The sequence below is a fragment of the Monodelphis domestica genome, chromosome 6 (genome assembly GCF_027887165.1).
Source record: "Monodelphis domestica isolate mMonDom1 chromosome 6, mMonDom1.pri, whole genome shotgun sequence".
Classification (NCBI taxonomy): Eukaryota; Metazoa; Chordata; class Mammalia; order Didelphimorphia; family Didelphidae; genus Monodelphis; species Monodelphis domestica.
Genome location: NC_077232.1, coordinates 68,868,520 through 68,896,256, shown reverse-complemented (window position 1 = coordinate 68,896,256; position 27,737 = coordinate 68,868,520). Strand labels below are relative to the sequence as shown.

The 27,737-nt window shown below is 37.8% G+C and overlaps 1 protein-coding gene across 1 annotated transcript in view; it reads left to right on the top strand.

The window, feature by feature from the left end:
* Positions 1-23,011: 23,011 nt before the first annotated feature.
* TPH1 (tryptophan hydroxylase 1) overlaps positions 23,012-27,737 on the top strand; it is a 32,934-nt gene continuing 28,208 nt past the window's right edge. Inside the window, exon 1 of the mRNA XM_001366569.3 lies at positions 23,012-23,082. Within this exon, the coding sequence (XP_001366606.2) occupies positions 23,020-23,082 (63 nt within the window). The 5' untranslated portion in view covers positions 23,012-23,019. The remainder of the gene's footprint in view (positions 23,083-27,737) is intronic.

The following is a 27,737-nucleotide window of genomic DNA, read 5'->3' as shown; positions in this document are numbered from 1 at the left end:
CACTACTGGGGAAGCTTAGTAACCTAATTCAGGTGAGGCATCTTCTCCAAGCTCTCTCGGAGTTTAGGTTGATTCTTTTCTCCTTTACCTTCCAAAATATTATCCTCTTAGGAAAGCTTCTAATCTTCTGAGAAGACCTCGTGGCAGAGGTCTTTGAATTCCCCCTGGCACAGGCCAGGCAGGAGAAATCCTATACTCTTTCCCTCTCTCTTCTCCTTAATTCCCTCCCTCTCTATTAATTAAACCACCATAAGTTTCCAAACTGACTTGGGTATTTTATTTGGGATATTCCCTGGTGACCAATTAAATTTAGATTAAGTCACAACCCTAAAATTTCCCCTTACATTTCTCTGTTGAAACAGTGTAGTTCTAGGGAGCACCTCCCAAGACGTGGCTGGAGATCAACCAGGAGTATCTGTGTCATCTCAACAAAATAAAGTGACTGGGAGACAGCAAGGTGGCTCAGTGGATTGAGAGCCAGGTCTAGAGATAGGAAGAACAGAGTAAAAATCTGGCCTTAGACACTTCCTAGCTGTGTTATCCTGGATATGTCACTTAACCCCCATTGCTTATCCCTTATTGCTCTTCCACCTTAAAATCAATCAATATGTAGTACTGATTCTAAGATAAAGGTGAAAGTTTTTTTTTTTTTAATGAAGTGACTGTTCTAAGTGACAGAAACCAATGGACCAGTTCATCCCATTGGAACTGGTGCTTGTAAAACGACTATCAAGTTAGGAGGTTTTGCTCTTATTACCCAAACTACAAGCTAACCTTTTATACTCATATTTCCTATTTAACTGAACTGACTCCTTGGTGGTGTAGTATTTGGGAAAGGGATGGAATATAGAGCTTCTGAACTAACTGTTCCATAAGAATATAGACTTTAGTGCTAGAAGGAACCTTACTGATCACCAAGCTTCCACTTCTTTTCCATCTATAAGTTTTAGAACCAGAATTTCAACCCTGACTTTGATTACAGAACTCATTGAAATGTGGATTCATCGGGACCTTCACTTGGTGATAGGCTCTCAAGTCCCTTTAAGGCACGGAGATTTTACTCCGGTCTCTAAATAGCTTTCCTCAGGGTTCTCTCCAGATGTCCTCTAGAGAGTCTGCTTCCTGTATTTCATTGCTATGATTACAGTACCTTTCCCACTGACTCTTCAGCTGACTCCACGTTGAGCCTGTATCAATATTGTGCCTGCCCCACTTGCTACATGGCAGCATTTTGACTCACAGGCTGTTTAGAAGGTGTAGATTTTCCAGACCATCTGCTATACCTGACAGATGAAATGCTTTTGTCTATTACAGTAATGAAATCACTAAAATCATTTCCTGTCTTCAATCTTGGTTCAACCTCTCTATCTATTGTCAATACAGGGATATTAAAATACTCAGGAAAGTCCACATATCCTTTCATCTTGGTCTATGCTGTAGGGCAGCTGTATATTTTAATGTGGAGAACCATAAATAATCAGTGACGTCAAATAGATTGTAATAAATGGAGGATGTTTATTAAAGAGCCTTCCTTTTCTCTAACTGTTTTTCCTTTGACATCATGAGATCTGTTTGTAATAAATGTTATAGTTGTCTTTCCCCCCCTAGACTTGACTCCCCCCCCCCCCATTTCCCCACCTCTGCCATTCCATGGGCCATTATCCTATGCAGAGCCCACATGAATAGGGAGGAACTGAAAAAGTTAAGTAGTTGCTTCTTGTTTAGTTCTGATGTTTGTACTTTAACATCACAAATCAAATACGCATTTAAGGGAAGGAGAAGAAAAGAGGTGGCTTTGCTTGCCTTCTACCACAATGGAAGTTATCTTGCTTTTCTTTCTATTGTCTAATTAATTCTTCTTAATCTCCTTTGTTGAATCATTACCTGCATTCCACCATTAAATATAGGTGCATGTTAGGGTTCTATTCTAGATTCTCTTCTCTCCCTCTGTTCTCAACATTCTCTTTTGGTGAGTTCAGTCATCTCCTATGGATTCAATTTTCATCTCTATGAAGATGTCTCAAATATAAATATCCAGCACTCTCTCATGTCTCTTGCAAGTAGCTTAATCACTCTCAGACTCAGTTTCCTTATCACTTTCCTTATAAAATGGGGAGAGTACCTACTTGCTAGAATCGTTTGGAAGACGAAATAAAATAATATTTGTAAAGGACTTTGAAAATCTTCATGCACTAGATGAATACTAACTATTATTTATTATTATTGTTATATCATCCTTTCTTTGAGCAATTCAACTAGCAATAAATCAATAGGTTTTTATTAAATGCCTACTATTAAACTGGAAACAACACAGAACTATTAGTCAGAAAAACCACTTCTTTAATGAGAAGAGGATTTCAGGACAATTTCTTTAGGCCTCCATAAAGAGTCATGTTCAAAACCCATGCATAGCTCCAAGGCTCTGGCTACTCTGGCTACTGACCCCTGGGAGAAATCACTGGGCTAGATGACAACTCCAAAGCACCATAGAATTTGATTTGGGGAACTTATGCCTTTTGGGGAACTGAGGGACAGGGAAATATGATTGATTGACATTACCATGGTTACAAAGAAATGAGTGTTCAAATTACATGGACAGGATACAATCAGGCTTGGGAAAGGAACCAAAGTCTGAGGCTAGGCTATCAGGGAGTGAACTACTTAAAATGGACACTAAAAGGATGGTCCCTGCCCAGGGGTTGGTCTTCTAGGGAAGGATCTCTGATATAATGGGGGAAACTACTAAGACAAAAAGAGTATTTAGCATTTGCTTAACCCCACCTAACTGGGATTATCATTCTTTTAGGGTCTAATATTCAGTTTGATACAGGCAGAATCAGTGACTTCCCTTCAGAGGAACAGGGACCAGCTTGGGATCTTCAGTTTTTAAGTTGACTGAACTTGGGGTTGCTAGATCCCAAATTGACACAAACTTTGGAGTCCCCCAAATTACAAGTTGACACTACTATATGCCAGTTACTATGCTAGGTGTGTGTGGAGTGAGAAATTAGTTTGCTATTCTCAAGTTATTAAAAGTTGTTAATATCTAAAGGTTAGTGTTCCCTGTTCTTTTTTTTTTTAAACCCTTACCTTCCAGGCAGGAGAGCAGTAGGGGCTAGGCAATGGGAGGTCAAGTGACTTGCTCAGGGTCTAGGAAGTGGCTGAGGCCAGATGTGAACCTAGGAGCTCCCATCTCTAGGCCTGGTTCTCAATCCACTGAGCTCCAAAGCTTTGCAGCTTTAAGGGAGCCAGTCTGGGAATTGCCCCAAGATGGAGTCCCTGCAAATTGTTTTAGATTCTGAAACACTCAGGGATCAAATCTTAGGTACCAATCTTGAGTACCCTTTTGTCCTAGAAGACTCTCCTATTTTATCTTTGAAGCCCCTCCTAAATAATCTATTCATCTATCTCCAACTTCCTGGTCATTTCTTTAAAATATCGATTTATTTGGATGTATCCATTTGTGAAGCCATTCTCCAATTTCTTGAAGATGTTATAAGCTTGAATGAGTTCATTGTAAAGCCAATTCAACACTCAGTTTCCAACTATTGTAAAATGTTATGATTCCTTCTGGGAGACTTGATTAGGTAGGGATTCTCCTGTAAGTAAGGGGGTTTTCTGTGAATTTCTGGGCATTTGTCTTGGGTCAATAACTTTAGGTTGTGCCCCAGATTTTCTCTGTAATCTCTTGGGGCATCTCTCTTGGGTCTTCGACCTGAGACAGTGCCCCTCCCCACCCCTGACCCTCTCTCTTTCAATAAAGCCTTATTTTGAAGGATTAATTCCCTCAGTGGTTATAATTTTCTTAATAAGTGGTAAAGGAGGGTGAACTTTGAAATTTCCAAGGGCCCCTCAATTTCCACCACACACAGATGTAACAAGGGAAATAACTCCTGCCTGCATTGAACATCCATTCTAATGAGGGAGACAAGCACATGATAAAAATATATATTGTACATATAAAATGAATAAACACAAGCATATGCAAAGTAGTTCAATATGAGAGACAGAGGCAAAGAGAAAGAGAAAGAAGACAGAGGGAGAGACAGAGAGAGAGAAGAGAAGAGAAGAGAAGAGAAGAGAAGAGAAGAGAAGAGAAGAGAAGAGAAGAGAAGAGAAGAGAAGAGAAGAGAAGAGAAGAGAAGAGAAGAGAAGACAGAGAGAGAGAGAGAGAGAGAGAGAGAGAGAGAGAAAGAGAGAGAGAGAGAGAGAGAGAGAGAGAGAGAGAGAGAGAGAGAGAGAGAGAGAGAGTCATTGCCCAGCCTGTATTGCTCTTGAATGTTTTTTTTTTTAATGGTGCCTGGGCTTGCATCTTAAAGGAAAAAAGATACTCTGTGAGGAAGAGATAAGGAAGGAATGCATTCCAGGCATGGGTAACAGTGCAAAGGTCTGGAAATGGGAAATAGAATGTCATCTGCGAGGAACCAAGAGGTCAGTTTGTCTGTGTTATAAAGTGTGGGAGAGGAGTAATACCCAATGAAGCTGCAGACAGATTGAGGCCAAGCTGTATAATGCTTTAAAAGCAAAACAGATGAGTTGATACTGTATTTTGGAAGCAATGAGGAGAACATCTATTAACCATTTTATGCTTAGGAAAGATGATTTGGTCCAATACCTACCATTTAGTAAGCACCTCCAATATGAAGAATGTTGGGTGAACTGACCACTGTAGAAAGCTCAGGTTTTCTACCACAGTTCTTCGCCTTCCACAGAGGATAACCTACATCTTTTTTGAGACTATAAACTCCTTGAGACCAGGGGCTTTTATTTTTGTCTCTGCATCCTCTGCACAAGCACTTAAGTAAGCACTTAATAAATGCTTTTTTTTTTTATTGAAAAGAAAAAATGACAATGATGGTTTAGACAGGCATAGAGACTGGACCTATGACTTCACTGGTATATAGGACACTATGGGGTGGGGAAACTCCCTCTATCAAAGCAAGTTGTCATTTTTCTCTGCAATTTATGGTCTCAAAAAGTTACCTATAGCAAGCAGAGGTTAAGTGATGCTTGTCTGGGATCACAGTTTGTGTCAGAGATGGCATTTGAACCCAGGTCTTCTGGGCTTTGAGTTTAGCAATATATAGTACCTACTAGGATGGATCTGGCTTATCCCCCCCTAGCCCCTTAACTTCTATCTTAGAATCAATACTATATATTTATTTCCAAAGCAGAAGAGCAGTAAGGGCTAGGCACTGGGGGTTAAGTGGCTTGCTCAGAGTCACACAGCTTGGAAGTATCTGAGGACAAATTGAACCCAGGACCTCCCTGACTCCAAGCCTGGCTCTCAATCCACTGGGCCACCTAGCTGCCCTCACCAGGATGGATTTGAATGGTCTTTAAATTCCCTGGAATATAATTCCCTCATCTCTTGTTTCCTTTGCCTTTTGGCAATCAGAAGGTATAGGTAGTGGTTTTAGTCAGAGACAGGTAGCCCAAATGAGTCCTTTTCATTCCTATGATTATAACAGCAGGGATACCTTAAGCTTATTTGGAACTCCTGTTCCAGAATTCAGTGCGTTGCAGATCAGCCACATCTAGTTTTAAAACCTGCCTCTAGGTTGCCTTTCAAAGAGTCCAGATTGTGATGGAATACTATTGTGTCATAAGAAATGATGAGTAGGCTAATTTAAAAAAGGAAGTACAAAGAACTACATGGGATAATGAACACTGAAAGGAGAAAATCCAAGAAAACATACACAGCTACAAGATTTAATACTTGAATAAAAGTATAAATATCACCTCCAGAAAATGAGCTCAAATGGAAACATGAAAGATATAATTTACATATAGATATCTGTCTCCTGGATGATGCCTTCCATGGTAGGAGAAGGGGAGGAAGAGGTTGAGAGACTTGTAAATAAATTATAATATTAAAAAGAAAACAGAAGAAAAAAAATCCAAACTGGACAGCTATCTCAGAGTTGGGAGAACCTGGGTTCAAATTGGCCTCAGACATTTCCTCACTGTGTGACCTAGGGCAAGCCATTGCTCTTCTATCTTAGAATTGATACTACTAAGGCAAGGGAGAAAGAAAGAAAGAAAGAAAGAAAGAAAGAAAGAAAGAAAGAAAGAAAGAAAGAAAGAAAGAAAGAAAGAAAAGAAAGAAAGAAAGAAAGAAAGAAAGAAAAGAAAGAAAGAAAGAAGAAAGAAAGGAAATGAAAGAAAGAGAAAGAAAGAAAGAAGAAGAAAGAAAGAAAAGAAAGAAGGAAGAAGAAAGGGAAAGAAAGAAGGAAAGAAGGAAGAAGAAGAAGAGAAAGAAGGAAAGAAGGAAAGAAGAAAGAAAGAAGAAAGAAGAAAGAAAGAAAGAAAAAGAAAAGAAAGAAAGAAAGAAAGAAAGAAAAAGAAAGAAAAGAAAGAAAGAAAGAAAAAAAGAAAGAAAGAAAGAAAGAAAGAAAGAAAGAAAGAAAGAAAGAAAGAAAGAAAGAAAGAAAGAAAGAAAGAAAAGAAAGAAAGAAAGAAAGAAAGAAAGAAAGAAAGAAAGAAAGAAAGAAAGAAAGAAAGAAAGAAGAAGAAAGAAACAGACAAACAAACCACTGAATAACTTTAAGTTAGCCTTGGATGTTCCTTGAAGCCCTTGGTTGTTCTATCACTTTAATTTGTCATATTTGTGATAATGTGGCTTCACTGTTGCTTCTTTCATCCTCAAGGTTCTGTGACTTCAACAATGTAGCTACTCCTTCCACTGACACCAATAACAGACCCTTCACTCCTTAATTAGACACTTTCAGTGATCAACATAGTCATCACTTGTTTCCTGACAATGAGTCCCCAAACTTTGTGACAATTAGACAATTTCTTGACCCATTATAAAAACCAAAAAGCACTGAATTTCCCAAAGTAGTTTAATGGGGATGTGAAATACCTGTCCTAAGCTGATGCCCAGAGGCTACTCTGTTTTTTAGGGAGCAGTTGCAGTTGTTGCCCTCATCTTTAACTGTGTCCTGGGAAGAAGCCAAGGGGACCCAGGCTGCAGAAGCCTTTGGAGGAACGTGCCAGCTGCTTCGTAACCTTCAGCTAGCTCTCCTTTGATGAGGAGATTAATACTTTCTATAATCAGATCAACCTGGCTGTTCTCTGCTAAGAGTTTACTTAGACTTGAAAGAAATAATGTTAATTGGGAAAAAAAGAAAAGATCTTTCCTTTTCCCCTTCTCCCTGAACCCATTTATAATTTATTCCCTTGACCTTATTTAGTCAGGGGCTAGAGGGACTCAACAAAAACAACCAGAGAGAAGCTTTGTGTGGCGCTATCCTAGCAGATGAATGAAATGTTGGTGTAGAACTGGCAGGTTCAGTCCTTATAGCCCAAATAAGCCAATTGGAACATCTGAACCCAAGACCTGCTTCTGAGAACTGGTCTATGGGAAAGCAGATAGCAGCAAATTTCCCTCTGCATGCATGTCCTAAAGCATGAATGAGACTCTTAAAGTTGAAACAAGCAGGACAAATATAAACAAACAAATATTGTGATCTAATATAATATACTCTTAAATTTTTTTTTTTACCTTCTGTCTTAGAATCAATACTGTGTATTGGTTCAAATGTAGAAGACCAGTAAGGGCTAGGCAATGGGGGGGGGGGGGCAAAGGGCTTGCCAGGGGACACACAACTAGAAAGTACCTGTGTGAAATTTAGATTACTCCACCCTACTTAGATCTTACTTTATGGTGAAGATAAAATTATAATCTCCTGATTGAACAATGAAGGAATTTAGTTCTTACTTTATAATGAAGCTAGAACTTTAAGTTAAGTTTATTTTTAGATCTTACTACAAAAAGATGTTAGGTAACTGTAAAGAGTAAATTATTAATAACAAAAAGGTTAAGTAACTAACAAAAGGTGAACTTAACAAAGAAGTGTTAAGTAACTCAAAAGATATAATCTAATCAAAGATGAGAACTAAAGAATGGCCAGTCCTGGAGAAATGCCTCTGATGGGATTGGTAGATGTAAAAATGTAGAGGAGGGGACACAAGAGTAAAAGGGCTATATATTTCACCTCATTTTCTCTCTCCAGGACCTTTTAGCAGCAGAGAGGTGGCTGGTGGCAGCGTGCTGGGCCTTTCAGCACATTGGCATGGCTACACAGCTATTGTCTGGTTTGGTGGTGAGTTTCTGGCTGAGTTTTTCTTCCTTTACTTTCCAAACTTTATCCTCTTAGAAGCCTCTAATCTCCTTCAGAGATCTAGTGGTGGAGATCTTGAACTCCCCGTGGCCCAGGCCAGGCGGCAGAAATCCTATACCCTCTTCCCTCTTTCTCCTTAAATCCTTCCCTCTATATTAATTAAAATTACTATAAATTTCCAGACTGAAGGGTATTTTATTTGGGATTTTCCCCTAGTGACCAATTAATTTAGATTTTAAGTCACATCTCTAAAATTATATTTATACCTGAGGCCAGATTTGAACCCAGGATGCCCTGTCTTTAGATCAAGCTCTCAATCCACTGAACCACCTAGCTGCCCCCCTCCTCTGTATTGATTCTAAAACAGAAGGTAAGGGAAAGCAAGGAGTTTGTAGAGTAGGCAATCACATCCTAGAATTGGGCATGTTTATTATACATAATAGGCACATACTACAAATTGCTCTGGGAGGATATGGATGATGTTATTCCTATTACCAGTATCCTTCACAAAATGGAGATGGGAAAATACATGGAGGATATGCTTCCAGGAAAGCTTCTTCAATTCTATTCAATTTTTAAAAATTAATTTTAAGTATGAACTTATCAAATACTAAATAGAATGAGCACTTGCTTATGCTAATAGAGAAAGAAGATGGTACAAGAAAAAATAAGTATACTAAGTATATCTTGATTTTCTCTTTTAAGGATACACTAAGAATAATCCATAGCTTTCAAAGCTGTCCTCCTTGTCTGGCTTTCTTTCTGGCCTTCCTTTTGTTTTTTTCTCTACATATGAAAAACACACACACACACACACACACACACATACAATTTGCCTTAATGATTTTTTCTCCTTTCGTCTCTCCCTTTCATTTTTTAGATATTGTTGTTTCTGTATCCCTATACCATCTTGCCCTCTTACTCTTTGCCAGAAAAAAGAAAAACAAGACTTTTGTAATAAATATAATTCTCTTGAGATGAAGGAGAATTCATTAAATAGCAGGGCTAAATGGTTTTTCTGGACTCAGAGCTTAATACTCAAGAAAACAACAGAGCATCCAAAAAAGCTAAATGAGATCTTGGGCTGTCTTAAGAGAACTATTATATCCATAGAAAAGGAAGGAAGGAAACAAGCATTTATTATGTGCAGACACTGTGCTAAGTGCTTACAAATATAATTTCATTATAACATAATAATTTTCATAACAACCCTGAAAAGGAGGTGTTTTTTATCCCACTTTACAGTTGAGGAAATTGAGGTAGATGGAGGGAAATTTGCCCAGGATCACACAACTAGTTTCTGAATCCAGATATGAAGGCAAGTCTTCTTGATTCTAGACCTGTGCCCTTCCACTGTACTACCTCTCTGTCTAAATGAAAGTAAGAGTTTTGATATCTTGTCATATTCTCTGCTCAGGTGAGACCCCATCTGGAGGGCTATGTTGATTTCCAGATGCTATGTTTTACAAAAGATGTTGATAAAGCTATAGAGTATCTAGGTGGGGATGGTCAGGATGGTGAAAGATCTCAAATCATGCCAATGTGAGATTCAATTGAAGGAAGTAAGAATTTTTAGGGTAGAGAAAAAAATGATTTGGGAGTGCCTAATAACTGTCTTCAGAGTTAAAAGTTCTATCCTGGGGAGCTGAGATTAGACAGCTAGGTGATGCAATGTAGATAGTTTTGAATATGGTATTAAAGAGAGATCTGAGTTCAGATATTACCTCAGAAACTGAGTGTGTGACCTTGAACTGTCTCAGTTTCCTCATCTCTGAAATGGCGATAATAAAATAACTCCTACTTCCCAAGGTTAGAATCAAATGTAATATGTAAAACATCTTGTAAACTTTAAAGTGAAATATTTGTTCTATCTAATTGTCTTGTTTTTTTAGGTAGAACCCAAAAGGGCAGATTTAGATTCGTTACAAGGAAAAACTTTCTAATAAAGCAATCTAAAAGTGGAATTGAATGTCTCCTCACAAGTTCAAATGTGAATCTTAAAACTACTTAGACTCTACTTTAGAAGAATTGATTAAGCTATTCCCAATTTTTAACAGTGGAGATACTTGATCAGGAATGTATTGGGAACTTTTAAAATTACTCCACCCTACTCAGATAGGCCATTTTGGCCATCTACTGCTTGGCTTAGCCTGAGCCAGAGCAATTAATTCTCTCTCTCTCTCTTTTTTCTCTCTCTCTCCTTCCCTTAATTCCTTCTTTCTTTGTTAATTAAAATCTCCATAAAATCCCAGCTGACTTGGGTATTTTCTTATTTGGGAATTTCCCATGGTGACCACTATTTTTTAGATTTTAAGTCAAAACACTAAAAACTATCCTTTACAGTTTTGCCCAAAAACCTTTACAGTTTGGCATTTGTAGGTTTTTAACATTCACAAAATAAAGACGGGATGATCCTAGTTGGGCATGTTAGAGAGCAGAAATCTTGGACAGGTATGGATTGAGTCAGGTAGTCTCTGAGGTTCTTTCCAACTCTGATTTTGAGCTTAATATCTCTAAGTTCCTTTCTGTACTGAAAATTCAGGGATTCTGTAACACAAGCATTTCGTTCCAGAGAAAGCAGCCAAGCCATTTCTTTTCATAGTTGCTACCAGAAGAAACAGTTTTTGAACTACAAAACCTTTTCTTCATGAAGAAGCTGTCTATAAACAGATGCATAAATACACTTGATGGGAGCCCCTATTGTGAGTTCACAGAAATTCATGAGGGAGGTACCCAGGATCAGTCCTTAGCCAACATCAGGCAGGGAAAGCCATCTAAGAGCATAAGAGCAGTCTTTGTACTTTTTAGATGAAATGAGTAAGCACAGTTCAGACAGTGATTTGACAGTCAGAGACACTTCAAAACACTGCTGAGTGCCCTTCAGTCAACCCTGGCAAAATGAGATCCATTCTTTCCTTCTCAGGCTGCATTCATCACTTCTTCCATTGATATTCATTGAGACATAATTCTGGGTGTGCAGCTGGTTAAACCTAGAAAAGAGAAAGCACACCACACACACACACACACACACACACACACCACACACACACTAACACACACACAGTAATTACAACTCTGCCAACTGAGCCCCCTATGGCTTCCTGTATGTTGCATATTAATTCAACTCAATTTGGTAAATATTTATTAGGTCCAGTTCCATGCACAAGAAGCCAAGGATGATTTGGAGGGGGCAAATAGTGGTTTTAGGCAGCTATTTTATTCATTCCAACTTTCTCAGGAAGGCTTCTACAAAGTATCAGGGCTATACAGCAAAGGAAGATTAGGAGTTACCAGAAAAATTCAATCTGTTTGGAAAATAGTGAAAAGTTGTGGTACTGATTCCCCCAAAGAGGTCAGGAAGAAAAGAAAGAAAGAAGAAGAAAGAAAGAAAGAAAGAAAGAAAGAAAGAAAGAAAGAAAGAAAGAAAGAAAGAAAGAAAGAAAGAAAGAAAGAAAGGAAAGAAGGAAGGAAGGAAGGAAGGAAGGAAGGAAGGAAGGAAGGAAGGAAGGAAGGAAGGAAGGAAGGAAGAGAGGAAGGAAGAGAGGAAAAAGAAGAAAGAAGAAAGAAAAAAAGAAAGAAAATGGAACCCTGCTCAATAAACTGTATTAAGCTTTTTAAGTCCTTCACAATGTAGCTCCATTATACCTTTTAAACCTTATTATATTTTACTCTTCTTTTTTTAAAACTCTTACTGTTCTAGAATTGATTCTAGGCATTGGTTCCAATGCAGAGAAGTGGTAAGGCTAGGCAATTGGGGGTAAGTGACTTGCTCAGGGTAACATAGCTAGAAATCCAATCTGTGGCTGGCTTTCAGCTCAGTATCTCCAGCTCCAGGCTCTTTATCTATTGAGTCACCAGTCTGCCTCAATGATACCCTTCTTCCTGCCTTCATCCCTTTGGCCATAGATAGAAGTTTTGTTTGGGATTTCACCTCTATCCTTTACCATTCAATCCTCTTTTGCCTATATTTCTAAAAAGGGTTATCTGAAACATAATCTTAGATACATATTCATATATTTTTATTTCTTTTAACCTTCTGTTCATGTCTCTCCCCTCACCCCTGCCCCAAGCCCTAGAGTATACAAATATTTGAAAGATGCTCGATGTCATGGGAGTCAGAATTCTTAGTATGTAAACTCCCCACACAAATTCAGATTATAATTCATCCATCATTTGAATACAAGCAGTGGCTTGCTTCAAGATCACCCAGCTAGTCAATATCAAAAGCAGAATTTGGAGCAAGGCCTTCTTGACTCCTAACTCAGCACCCTATCCATTATGCTATACTCCCTCTAAACATATTGGAAGAGCCGATACTTGATACTTTAACTAATAGAATAAGTGGAACTTCCATACCAGGGAAATTATAGATTCATTCATCCATCCAGTAACATTACAATTACTTTACTTTTCAATAAGTCTTACTATTCTCTTGAAGAGGATAAACAATAAATGACTGTGAGGAAAATATAAATTTATTTTAAGTTTATCAACCACTATTTCAGAAGATTGAGAAGTAGCAGAATTTTATAAAGAACTTGATAATGGCTTCCAAATCAAGTCAAAATATGCCTCAATATTCAGTGACTTTAATGGAAAATTATTGTAGAGGAGAATAATAAGAAATGTTGAAAAACTGTTTAGGATTAAGAAATGAAAGAATACAAAGGCTTGCAGATTATTTGGAAGCCTCACAACTATAGATCATGAATACTTTCTGCAAGAAAAGCATTGGAAGGTGTTGCATCTGATGAACAGCAAACAGCACAACCAAAAAGTAAATTTACTATAACATAGCAGAAAGGAAGAAACTGATTCTTGATGTAATTGCAGCACTTCAGAATCAGTAGTCTATGTGCAATATCTCACTAATTGATTAAAGAAAAGGTAAAAACCAGTATTAATATAGAAGACAAAGATAGGAAGATATTGCTAACATATCACCTCTAACACAAAAAGGACATGGAAAAAGATAAAGATATTGATTATGATTATCATTGTTCCTTATGCTTAACAATGTTAAATAACCCTCACACAATGCCAAAGAGAATACAGAAATTAACCTGTAAGCAAAAACTTAATTTTCTGAAATACAGTTAAGATGGCATTTAAAGACAATAGCAGATCAGGATACAACACAGATGGACTTACAAAATATTACAAAGATGGCTAAAGAAAAGAGCTAGAACTAAAATTCTAGTGCCTAGAGGAAGGCAACATAAAAGTACCCTCAAATAAATTTTTTTAAGAAAATTTCAACTGAGGATCAGGGGAAATGAGAAATCCCAAGGATAGACTTTAGATATTTAGACCCCAAATCCCATGTAAACAGAGACCCTGGAATACCTGTTTGTGGAAGAGATGAGTCAGAAACCCTATTCTGTTGTGGCCACAACAAGGGTAGAGAACAGGTCAAGACAAGACTGGGAAGGAGCTCATCTGGAATATAGTTGTCAGGAGAAGGAAGTATGGCCAACATGTAGCTTCTTACTTCAACTTGGTATTCTTACTAATTTGGTGCTAAGTTCAATTGTTTCTAAGGAGTGCAAGGTGCTGTCAATTCACCCTGTCATTTAGCTCTAGCTGCTCAACACTAGTTATAAGTTCCTACAGAAGAAATGAACCAAGGGTAGCTATGGTCTTGGTCACATACATTTATCGAGAAGGATAGTAGTTTTATAATACAAAGCTAGAAATGTCTGATAATACATTTAATAATAAGTAGCACAATATGAATTGTTAAATGTTATATTGAATTATCTGGATCTTTTCTGTATCCCTTATAGTTTAATACTTATGATAGTCTCTGAGATATTTGAGTAAAAGTAGCTGTGCATATTCCCACTAAGGTGATAGACTTGTGAGTGGTATTTATGAATAATTTTCTTAATTTTTTTTAAATTAAATTTGCTAATTTAATTAATTGATTTGGAATATTTTTCCATGGTTCCATGGTTCCATGGTTCATGTTCTTTCCCTCCCCTCCTCCCACTCCCCTCCCATAGCCAATGAGCAATTCCATTGGGTTTTTCATGTGTAATTAATCAAGATCTATTTCCATATTTTCTATATTTGTAATATAATAGAGTGATTGTTTACAGTCTATGTCCCCATTGACCCGTGTGATCAAGCAGTTGTTTGTCTTCTGTGTTTCTACTCCTACAGTTCTATCTCTGGCTGTGGATAGTGTTCTCTCTCATAAGTCCCTCAGAATTGTCCTGGATCATTGTATTGTTGCTAGTAGAGAAGTCCATTACATTAAATTGTGCCACAGTGTATCTGTCTCTATGTGTTTTGTTCTCACTTTGTTCTCCTGGTTCTGCTCCTTTCACTCTGCATCACTTCTAGGAGGTCATTCCAGTTCCCATGGAATTCCTCCAGATCATTATTCCTTTGAGCACAATAGTATTCCATCACCAACATATACCACAACATTCCCCAACTGAAGGGCATCCTCTCATTTTCCAATTTTTTGCCACCACAAGGAGTACAGTTTTGAATTTTTTGAACATGTCTTTTTCCTTATTATCTCTTTGGGGTAGAAACCCAGCAAGGCTATGAATGGATCAAAGGGCAGATAGTCTTTTAGAACCCTTTGGGCATAATTCCAAATTGCCCTCCAGAATGGTTGGATTAATTCACAACTCCACCAGCCACAGTGCATTAATGTCCTGACTTTGCCACATCCCCTCCAGCCTTCATTACTTTCCTTTGCTGTCATGTTAGCCAATCTGCTAGGTGTGAAGTGATACCTCAGAGTTGTTTTGATTTGCATCTCTCTAATTAAAAGATATTTAGAACACTTTTTCATGTGTTTATTAATAGTTTTGATTTCTTTATCTGAAAATTGCCTATTCATTTCCCTTGCCCATTTATCAATTGGAGAATTGATTTTTTTGTACAATTGGTTTAACTCTTTATAAATTTGAGTAATTAGACCTTTGTCAGAGGTTTTTGTTATGAAGATTGTTTCCCAATTTGTTGCTTCCCTTCTAATTTTGGTTGCATTGGTTTTGTCTGTACAAAAACTTTTTAACTTAATGTAATCAAAATTATTTATTTTACATTTTGTAATATTCTCTATCTCTTGCTTGGTCTTAAAATCTTTCCTTTCCCATAGATCTGACATGTATACTATATTCATCTGATTTACTTATAGTTTCCTTCTTTATATTTAAGTCATTCACCCATTCTGAATTTATTTTGGTATAGATTGATCTAAGCCTAATCTCTCCCCTACTGTTTTCTAATTTTCACAGCAGTTTTTTTCAAGTAGTGGGTTTTGTCCCCCAAACTGGGATGTTTGAGTTTATCATAGACTGTCTTGCTGAGGTCACTTACTCCAACTCTATTCTACTGATCCTCCCTTCTACCTCTTAGCCAGTACCATATTGTTTTGATGACCATGGCCTTATAGTACAATTTAAGATCTGGTACTGCTAGGCCTTCATACTTCACTTTTTTTTCCCATTATTTTCCTTGACATTCTTGATCTTTTGTTCTTTCAAATGAACTTTGTTATAATTTTTTCTAGTTCAGTAAAAAAGTTTCTTGATAGTTTGATAGGTATGGCATTGAAGAAGTAAATTAATTTGGGTAGGAATGTCATTTTTATAATGTTAGCTTGTCCTACCCATGAGCAATTAATTTTTTTCCAATTGTTTAGATCAATATTCTTCATTTCTTATCCAAATTTCTGTTGCTATTTTTAAAGGTAACTTTGAGGATGCTCTGTTGAAACAGTTTAGTTTTCCTCAGAAGCCCTCTCTCTGCTCATTTTACTTTCTCTTCTTATTACTCAGAGATTGCTACATTGAATTCCTTTTCAGAACTATAATTATTATCACTTTCTACTTCCTGTCCCATTGCAATGATGTTAGCATACCAAGGAAGGCACAGCACAGCTGGTCCAGAAAAATGGGAAGGGAACATTTGAGATTATTTCACCTGATGAGTGTATCAATGTTTCAGCCAGAGTTCTTAAAGAGAACATTTTTTCCATTGTTTTTTTGGTTTATGAAACTAATTGGTAGAACCCTGATATTGCTTAATGGATTCATGGAAGGAGAGTTAGAGTCAAGTAGGGCTCTGGTTTGAGTAGAGCAGATCTCTGGTATATATTGACCAGCTTTCCTATTCAAGGAAGTAGCTTGAAGAGCCTCTATTGTTTTTGACTCTCCTTGTGTTGTCCTGAATTCTGCATTGAGTGGCACCTTTGGGGATAACTTGTGATGAGCCTGTGTCTCAAGTTTAACAGAATCTTTCTGAATGAACAGTCTTTATATCCTTACTGGCTCAGAAGTGGCATATCTGGTAAAACTTAATGATGTGACCATTAGATGCAGTTTAGAAGGAAAAGGGCTCAGGGAGATTTTGCGTAAATTCCCGGTAAATCTCCTGCTGTAGCTCCAGTGACTTCATCGTTTCCAGGATGTTTCATGACAACATCCATGAACATTAATTAGAGTGATACTGGGTTGCTTTCAGCAGGCTGTCATTTTTAATTGACCAAATACTGTTTGACTTGCCTGAGGAATAACTGGTAGCAGGACATGAAAGAGGTGATAATGCTTCTTTAAACAACAGAGAGCAAACATATAAACAGCGGGGGATGTTGGTGGAACTGGGTGTATTGCATAGCAGGTTGATTTCATATATTCAGCCCTGCTTGGATAGTCTCACCCTTCTTAAAAATTAAAATGGAAACAATTACTTTCATCAGAGACTATATGAACTCGGTATTTTTTTCTTTTTGTAGCATGTGGGCAGCATGTCTAAGGATAGACTGAAAATTTTGATCTTTTCCAGAGTGGAAAATGAAGTCTAGAGCAGTTAAGTGATAGTTCCAATGTTTTCCAAGTAACAGGGCTGGGATCTGAACTCAATTTCTCTGAACAAGTCACAACCTCTCAGTGAGCTAGGCAACTCTCTAAAACTCTAAGCTGCAGAGAAGGTAACAGATTGCATTATTGGCAAGTTTCCTTAGTAGGAGTTCCCTGTATCAGCAAAATCTCAAATTCAGTCTCAATCTCTTTGACTCCAAACCTAGTACTCTTTCCTTGGGAAAAGGAACACATAATAACTGTTTTTAATTATTTGAAGGATTGTCCTAAAGAAGAGAGATGAGATGTGTCCTATGTGATGTCAGGGTAGGAAGAATGGGGACAAGTTACAGTGAGGTGAACTTTGGATCAGTCAATATAAGAAAGAACTTCCTGATCTAGCTATCCAATAAAAAAAATTCACTTCCCAGTAGATGAGGTTTGGAGTAGGCAGTCCCTGAGGGTTCTACCAACTCTGGGATTCTGAAATATTATGATTTTTTTCTCTCTTTAGAGGTATAGTGAATAGAGTGCTAAATTTGGAATCAAGAAGCCCTGGATTTAAATCCCACCTTCAAAATCTACTGTGTGACCAAGGGCAAGTCATTGAACTGAGCTTCAGCTGATTAATCTGGAAAATGTAATATCACTATAGCATCTCTCTCATATGGTTATTGTTAGACTCAAATGAGATAACATATGAACAGTGCTTTGTAAATGTGGGGTCCTTTGCAAAATTGTCAGCTATTACTATTCGTCAGATAAACTGGACATTTCTCATAATAATTTCTCTATAATGGATTGAGGGTTTCCATATTTCAGAAATCAGATTTAAGTAACCTAGAGATAGAATAGATCTGCTTGGTCATATGAGGTAACAACAAACAAACAACTACCCTTCATTCTTAAAATCAATACAGTATTACTGGTTTTAAGGCAGAAAAACAGTAAGGGCTTGAAGGGTTTAAGTGATTTGACCCAAAAGACAGCTAGGAAGTGTCTGAAGTCATATTGAACCCAGAATGTCCCATCTATAGTCCTGGCTCTCAATCCACTGAGCCACCTAGCTGTTCCTGAGAGAATGTTTTTTAAAGAACTTTTCCTGAAATTTCCACAAATTGATGCCCCCTTATTATGACTTATTTTCCTGAAGTAAAAGATGGAGAGGCAATGTACAGAAGTTCTATCTGCAATTAAGGCAAATGTAATTAAGAACTCAAATAGCCTGGGAATTAGACTGTGCAAAGCTGTATGTAATAGACTTATCCCCCTATCTTCTCTAAAAGCCTCTTGGACTCAAGTTGGAAAGGGATTGGTACTGAAAAGTCCATAGCATGGAGATTAGAGTGGAGGATCTGTGGAAGAAGGTTTATCAGACTTTGACATAGAAGACTAAAAGGTCTGTGATCTGGAATTATTCTCTTTCCATCCTTTTACTTCATCTAGGTGATTAATCTTCATGCTGAAAACTCAATAATAATGATGATAATTTTATCTATCTACATATGGCTCTTTACATATATTATATCATTTTATTCTCACACTAATCATGTTAAGCAGATTCTGTAATTATTCTCATTTTACAGATAAAGAAACTGAAACTGAGAGAAATTAAATGACTTCCTCACAGACATGCAGTTAATAAATGTTTGAGGCAGGATTTGAATTCTTTTCTTGACTTCAAGTTCAGCATTTTCTATCCAGTTCTATAGAAGAATTTTCCTATGAAATCTTGTGTAAAGAGTCTATAATTTTGCATCTCTTGGGGTTCAAAGTTTTTACTTTTCCCATTAAAGGGTCATTAGAGCAAACTTGTGCAGTAGCTTCTTAGCTGGCTTGGGGCTACTTGGGTGAGTGACATTTCTTTTTTTTGGAGAAGTTTCCCTTCCCCCTAACTCGATCCTCAGTTTCTTGAGCTGAGGTGTGTGGGAAGTCTATGTATGGATACATACATACACCTATACACACTTGGGTGCTTGCACTGGTTGTCCCACCATCCCTGGAATGCTCTTTCCTCATCTCCTTCAAGTTCCAGCTAAAATACTGCTTTCTGTAGGAAGTCTTTCTCAATCCCCTTTAATGCTAATGCCTTCCCTTTGTTTTTTATTTCAAATTCATCCATTATATAGCTTGTCTGTGTATACTTCCTTTCACAATTATCTCTCCCATTGGACTTTGAGAACCTTTAGAGCAAGGAATGTCTTTTACCTTTCTTTGCAGTCTTAGAGCTTTGTACACAGTAGGCATTTTGTAAATATTTACTGACTGATGGATTTCTTTTATGAACAGGACTCTAATGTCATCCAGAACAATGTTTCACACTTTCTCAGGCTCAATCAAAACCTTCCTTGTCCATACATGAAGAAAGCTGGGTAGTTAGTGATCAGGAACTCCTCCCTAATATATCAATAACCATTGACACCTCCTCTAATTAATGTATAGTGACTAGACTTTAGATAATGGATTGTAATGAAGAGTCCATCTTATGGAAGTGCCATTAAGGATCATCAGATGATTGGAGTAATTTAATTCAACAAATCATTTATTAAGCCTCTACTCAGTTCATGGCTGGATAGACCCTGGGGAGCCATTCATAAAAAACAATGTGCTTCATGCCCTAGGAAATATACTATCCTAATGGAGTATTGGAGAGAGGAAACAACATACATACAAATAATGGAGAGGAAAGGAAGAATGTAGTAAATACAAAGGAGATCTCTGGATAAAATGTCATAAAAATGTGAGGAGGGAAGGGAAAACCACATCTTTTTAACTGAAATATAGCATTTCCTTCAATTGTGAATGTAAGCATCAAATATTCTGAGAAGTGGTCCAGCGACTTCATCAGATGTCCACAAAAAAATTAGGCACTCCTGCAAATCATAAGTTACTATTAATTATAACAAGTAATTGCCTGGCACACTTAGTGCTTAATAAATATTTATTGAGTTGATGAAATTAGCCCCTCTCCTCAGAGTTTTGTGACTATAATGGAGAGTTTAACTAATGAGACCCTTCTAGCTTTATATCTATAATCCTATGATCAGTCTTCAATTTAGCAAATGTCATCTTCAAGGATAACTTCCTCCTGCTCTTAAATGCCCCTTTGGGTTACTGACACCTGCTTTCTCTTGTAGCTTCCAGGTATATCACTTATTTCCTTTTCTCTATGAACTCTCACAAATAAAATCTAAAATTCTAATATGGATATAATTTTTTTTAACCCTTACCTTCTGTCTTGGAATCAATACTATGTATTGGTTCCAAGGCAGAAGAGTGGTAAGGGCTAGGCAATGGGGGTTAAATGACTTGCCTAGGGTCACACAGCTGGGAAAGTGTCCAAGGTCAAATTTGAACCTAGGACCTCCCATTTCTAGGCCTGGCTCTCATTGATATAATTTTTTTAAGAAGCTGCTTTAATTTTTTAGAAGTGTGCTATTTGGTACTATGTGACTTAGAGAAAGTTACTTGACCTCTTTAGGTCTCAGGAAACTCTTTAAGACTGTAAATAGCAAAAAAAAAAGTATTGATCTGTTATTGGTAAATGGAGTTTCCTTTTGGGGAATTCTCTATATCAATGAAATAGCAAGGCATAGGCCCCATCCTCTACAATTTTGTATTTAGGTGTGCTTGGATACAAACATTGTATATATGAGTTTCAGTTTGTGTCTCTCTGCCTTTCTCTCTGTCTGTGTCTCTCTCTTTGTCTCCCTTTGTCCCCCCTTCCCTCAATTCCCCCCAGGTCTAAGGACCACAGAGCCAGGCAACTGGGCAAGTACTAGTCTTGGAGTCAGAAAGTGACAGGTTCAAAGAATCTGGCCTGTTTACTTACCAGTTGTGTGATCATAGTTGTCACAACCTCATATTGCCTCAATTTTCTCATCTGTAAGATTGAGATAATTATAGTACCTTCTGCCCAATGTACTTTTGAGGATAAAATGAGAACTAAAATGAGAGACCAAAAGTTAGTCATTTGAACAAGACTGTAGTAGCAGAACTGGGACAAGAACGCAGGTTTCTCCAGTCATACATTCATGTCTTATGGAAGGCTTGAACTCAGGACTTCTTGATTTCAAGGTAGGGTTTGTTCTCTCAAACCCTGAGTCCCCACCAACCTTAGTTTTGAGAGCTGTCTTTGGTGAGAAGCAGAGGCAGCTGTCCTTGGTTTTTGTTCCAAAATCCTTTTTTTGTCGGCTCTTAACCAGCCTGCTTCCGACTTCCTCCCCTTCTCTCAGACTTTGCCTTTACTCTACCCAGGCGTTTCTTCTGTTATTATTATTATTATTATTATTATTATTATTATTATTATTATTATTATTATTTCTCCTGTGAAAGAACCCCAGCCTTTCCTTCTCTTCCTTTTCCCCAGCCCAGACTTTATAGGGTTTAAATACAAGCTCCTCTCTTTCCTTAAAAACTTAGTGGAGTAGTTCCATTTCCTGCTCACTACTCGGAGGATACAAGACCCAAGGGAGCAGCTCTCACCCTGCTCTCACTTAGCTCGGCGCCGGGCTTGGCTTGTTATCCACTGAAACAGAACCTTCAGAATGAGGGCTGACTGCACATCACTTCCCCGCGACGGCTGCACTTCCTCGTTGCCTGGTTATTTCCCCTCCATGCTGTGGGAAGGAGCGGGTAAAGAGCGTAGAGATTATGTGGTGAGGGAGAGGGAGAAGTCTACATGTGTCCCTTCTCCTCAAAGGGCTGAGGGAGAATTTATGTACAGGTTTAATTTCCACAAGAGAATGTAAACTCCCTGGGCAGGGGATTGCTTCCTTTGCTTAGCACACTGTAGGTGTTTAATAAATGTTTGTCTATGTAAAACCCAGTGGAATTGCGCGTCGGCTACAGGAAAGGGAGGGGAAGGGGAGGGGAAAATATGAATCTTGTAACGAAGGAATAATGTTCTAAATTGACTAATTAAATAAAAAAAAATAAATGCTTGTCTAATCCAAATAGCGAATCGAATTGCTGTCCCAACCCCCCAGACAGCAGCAGCAGACCGACGGACAGACAGATCTGGTGCAGAGCCCTTACAAAATGACAACCTCCGTGAGGCAAATGGTTTCAGGACTGCAGTGAATCTTAAAAGGTTACGGATCTTTCTGAAAGTGTTTGCTATTCGAGATTAAATAGTAAAACGTTGGGCGTGCGTAGTGGAATGGCCTTCTGGTAGAGGCAACGTGATTTGAAAGGTCACGTTTGACTTGGAATCCTCCTCGGGAAATTGGGATAATGCTACTTTCACCACCATCACCCTTTGTTATCTCCATTTCCCTCCCTCCCCCCATCTCCCAGGGTAGTGATGAAGTTATCTTTATAAACTGAATTCCTGGACTCGTCATTACGTAGCAGCTCTGTATTGTAGAGGACTTGATTGGTATAGAAAGTATATTTTTAAATGTATTTGTTATGTGCATCAGAACACACACACACAAATAGATTGTATATGAAATTTTGGATTCCATTTCATATTCCCCTTTTAAAAGCATGTGATTCCACACTTGTGGTTTAAAAATATCTGCTTGTCGTTTGAACCAAAAAGATTACGTTAATGATATCAGAGAATCACAGAATCATAGACTGAGAGTTGGAAGGATATCCTCATTTTACTGAGGAGGAACGAGGAAGGTTAAGTAAGTGATGCGCCGACCTGAAAGTCGAGTGCCTAAAATACAAGTATTTGACATCTCTGAGAAATCTGAAACAAACAAGAAAGTGAGACTTGAGCTGGCTCTGACTAAACCGGAGGACAGCCACTTGGTGAGGGAGAAAAAGAAAAGTTTTCGGAGGAAAAGTTTTGGAAGGACCTGGCCTTTAGACTATTAGGTCGTCAGGCTCGCGGACAGCTCCTCTAAATTCTCTAAGTGGGGCTGGGGAAGCTGCTGGAACACATCCAGAGTGGGCGTCAACCACTACCCTTCCAGCCTCCCAGCTTCCCGGTCCTAGTCCCCCTCCTTTTCTCTTTTCACTGCCCTGCTCATTGGCCCTATTTTCAATCCCGCCCCGCCCCGCCCCGCTGTTTCCTATATAAAGAGACGCAAATTGGCTACAAGAGGTAGAATCAGACGATGTTGCCTCGCCGTGGAGCATCCTTGGATTCTGTGCAGTCTGGACTGCAGCCGCTCAGTGAGGTACCCAGGAAGGGCCGGGTGGAAGAGGGGGTCTGCGGACTGGGATCACTCTTTGAGGGTGAAGGACTGCAGTCTGGGGTCTCCCACACGTTGTCTGGGATAGAGCTTCTGATCATTGCTGAGGCAGAGGACTCTCATCCAGCCCTTTGGCCTTAGCGACCAGAGTGAGGCTGTCACAGGAGCTTCTCCGACGAGATATTCGTCCTTTCACTCTATCCAACCCTTCTTTTCTTCTTCCACATAAGAGTTATAGAGAGTCCCAGATCCTCTCAAACATCCTTCTCCAAGTCACCCAAGTCCCTTGAAAGAAAGATTTGAGCTGGGTTAGAGAGCCTAAATGGGGAGGAAGCAGGTGCGCCCCAGCTCAGAACTAGTGACAGTTTAAAGGAGTATTAGCATTACTTCATTTTCCAGGGCTTGCAGTTAAGTGAAGCTTCTTCTCTAACCAGATTAAGGATAAGAAGTGGGGAATCTAGCAAATGGCCTCAGAACTCAATGGATAGAAACTCCTTGCATCCCCTCCATTCTAACTCAGCAAGAGTTTAAATCTATCATCTACTATTCATAGGATCATAGATTTAGGATTGGAAGGGACCATAGAGGTCACTCAGATTTATTTTACTGATAAAGAAACTGAGACTCAGAGATTTTATTTTATTTTTATTTTATTATGTTATAAAGGTATTTTATTTTATTTTTTACCAATTACATGTAATAGGCTCAGAGAAGCTAAAATGACTTTTCCTAAGTAATGCAGGTGACATGACTACTGATTCCAAATTCAAAGCTCCTCCCACTATTACCTTGTTGTCTTCTCTTGAGAATGGGAGATGTCAGGAAAAAGTGAATCCTACCTCTCTTTGAACTAAAACAAATACAGTATAAAGGAATGTATATTCTTTTATTTTGTAGTTAAATGTGTATGTGTATGTGTGTTTTGTAAGGAAGTGGAATAGCTTAGACTTACTTTAGTGGATTGCTGTGTAACTGTTCCTTGGCAAATGGGCTCAAGGATGAGAGTGACAGTAGCAGGCAGGGTTTAAAAGTTAGGAAACTTCATTCTGGTCTCACTTATGCCACCTGTGACTCTGGATAAATTGCTCTGCTGATCTGTATGTCAGATTTCTTATATGTGACCTAGAGATTGGACCAAATGGACTGCATGATCCCTCTTTGAGCTGACAATCAATGTATCTAATGATTGTAATTTTGGACCAGGGTCTATAGAAGGCTTCATATGATCATATACTTCTTTTTCATGTCTCTTATAGAATGAAAATATCAAGGAAATGAGAAGTTGATTGTGTGAGCAAACATAGTAGGAGGATACAGTGGACTATTTTTGAGTACTTCGTTCTATCTTGTATTCATGTAACACTCTATAAATTACAGTCAGGCATTTGTAATAATAGTGATACCAACTCATATTTCTATAGTGATAGGCACTATGCTAAATACTTAATAAATATTATCTCATTTAATCCATACAATAATCCTGGGAGGTAGGTACTAATATATATTTTATAGTTAAGGAAACTGAGGCAAATGGACATTAATCAACTAGTCCAGGGTCATGCAGCTACTAACTGTCCCAGGCTAAATTTGAATTCAGGTCTTATCAACTCCAGGTCCAGTTCTTTATCGACTTTACTATCTAGCTGCACTTATATTGGAACCATAATAAATATTAAAACTTAAAAATCAACATGTAAAAGACCATACTATTTTTCTTTATCAGAAAGAAAAAAACTATGCTTATAACTGCCATCAAATACAATATTAGAATAGTATTGTAAATATCCATGTACATATAGTGAATAAAATTTGGTCAAAAGCAAAGAATGCGGATTTCATGATTTTGATTTCTTATTTTCTACCTCACATTGAGGAGGCACTTAAATACACACTTCTGAATTGAATCCAACTAAATTGACTTGCATCTTCTAGGATAAAACCTTTGACCAATAAAATTTTGGTATCTTGCCATACAGACAGTCTGTTCATCAGTATGTTATGTGTCTTCCACTTGTAGGTGTTGGAATACATCTGTGTACTGTGGGAGAGGATCCTTTGTGAGCTGTGTGAGAAAGGCAAATGGAGTCTGAATAAAAGTTGGATAGGCTAAAAAGGTCTCTGAGTGTTGTGATGACTACAGAAACTCATCTCTCCTGTTGTAAACTAATTTTAGTTAAGGAATCTCTTTTATAAGGGGATTTATTTCAACATATGTTGGAAAGACTATTGTGTTAAAGCCAAAATGTTTCAAAAGACCTTTCAATTCTCATTTGTAGGTATATATTGTTTCAGTTTATGAAATCTCCAAGGGGGTATAATCTTCACTCATATTCTCTTTTATCGGCCCTACCAAGAATTTCCTGTTGCTATTATACAATAAAATCATAGCATGTTAGAGCTAGAAGAGACCTTTGACCTTTTGGTCCAACGCATTCATTTCTGCAGATCAGTAAATCAAGGCTCAGAAAGGTAAAATGATTTTCCACAACTAGGGAGTGATTGGGAGAATATTTATAACTCCTAGTCCACTGGTCTTTATTTAAAGCACTATTTAAATATGTTTTTTTTTCAATTTCACAAATATTTGATTAAGTGCTCACTATGTGCAAAGCATTGTCCTGGATACAAAGAGAAAAACAAGAATTCCTTTATTAATGAACTTAAGGACTACTAGAAATAGTACTGATGAAACACTTGTAGTGCCTAGACTGAGTTGTAAAGTCTGTTAGGACTCACTTATACCTCCAAACTTGGCAAGTGGTCAGACTTCCACTATTTCAGCATTATCACATAGTTTCATTAATTTTAATTCTTATAATGGGGGGAAAGACCTTGGAGTTCCTTTTAAAAATCTCTTGTTTATTGCTCTCTTTTGTGTTTGCATCACCTTCATTTCTGAATACATTCCTTTTCTGTCCTTTGTAATGAAGATTTAAAAAGAAAAAGGGAAAAAGTGGTTCAGCAAACCAACCAAATGGAAACTCTAAAATCAATTGTTGAAGGCAGATTATAGAATTGTCTTCTTTTGGAATTTTAAGGTAAAATTTAGATAAAATTACTCCAATAGACCCATGATCTCCTAGATTTAAGAGTTCTCATCAATTATGCAAAACATAACCTATACTTGCCTATCCAACTCATGTCCTTCCATACATTTACCACAAAGGGATTCATTAAAAGTGTTGTAGACATTCCTCACTTTTTCCTTATGTTGCCAACCAGTGAAGTTGCTATCTGTCTACTTGTCATCTTTTGCCCTTGCCACGTGATCAGTCTACCTTGTCTTCCTATTATACATCACCTTGAAGACCTCTTTTTTTCTCCTGTTTTTTAAAGTTCCTTGTTGGTTATATGTTGTACCTTGTTCACAGGTACTGTGCCTTTCTCTGTTGATCTTTGTGTGATCTTCATTTTTTAATTCTTCACAAACTTCTGTATTCCATATCTCTCTGTTATATTCTATGTCTCATATAAGAATACCAGTAGAATGTTGGAATAAAAAATCTTGGCCTGTTTCCTTGGGATGCTAGTAGTTATTAAAGGAATGTTGCTATTTCTTTTTTTTAAACCTTTATCTTCCACCTTAGACTCAGTACTATGTATTGGTTCCAAGGCAGAAGAGTGGTAGGGGCTAGCCAACGGGGGTTAAGTGACTTGCCCAGGATCACACAGCTAGGAAGTATCTGAGGCTAGATTTGAAACTTTGTTATATTTTGAAGGTATCCAATTGACTCTGCTCTTCTGGGGCAAACTTATTCATTTGCATTATCTATCTCAGATGGACAAGCTCTATTGGTCATCCATCTAAATGCAAGTTTTAAAGCAACAGACTTTTTTTGTCTTTTTTGTGTGGGTGGTCAGGTCAAACTCTAATTTAAACCCTTACCTTCTGTCTTAGAATCAATACTGTGTATTGGCTCTAAGGCAGAAGAGTGGTAAGGGCTAGGCAATGGGGGTCAAGTGACTTGCTCAGGGTCACATGGCTAGGAAGTATCTGAGGCAAGGTTTGAACCCAAGACCTCCCATCTCTGGGCCTGACTTTCAATCCACTGAGCTACCCAGCTGACTCTAGGTCAAACTCTTTTGAGTGGTTATAGATATCTTCCAGGACCCTACAATATTCTGCAACTAGCAAACAGAACATTTGGGAGAACTTCACCATACACAGAGCATCAATATGCAATTTTGACTCTGTACTGGATTTTCTTCATCACAATGATGAACAGATGAACACTTTTGGCATCCCCTTTGAATGTCTACCTATTTTATGCCTTGCTTGATGTTTATAATAAGAGGGTGAGAGACAGGATTATTTCCATTGTTATGCCTTTCAAGGAATCTTGAATAATTTTAATCTATAGATAGGAGATCACTTTATTGGAATGAAGCTTTAAAGATCAGATTTTGTTGTACTGAGTCAAATGCTTTCTTCATAATCAACAAACAATGGGTCTTATATGCTCTACATTTTTCAGTCAATTGCAAAAAATGGTAATGTGGTGCATTCTCAAATGTTATTTGCAAAAGCCTATTGTTTTACTAATGTCTTCACTGAGTATTCCCTTGATTTATGTATAAATGACTCACATAAAGATTTCTTGCCCTCCTCATCTTTTCTCAATTTTGCATCAAAGATACTG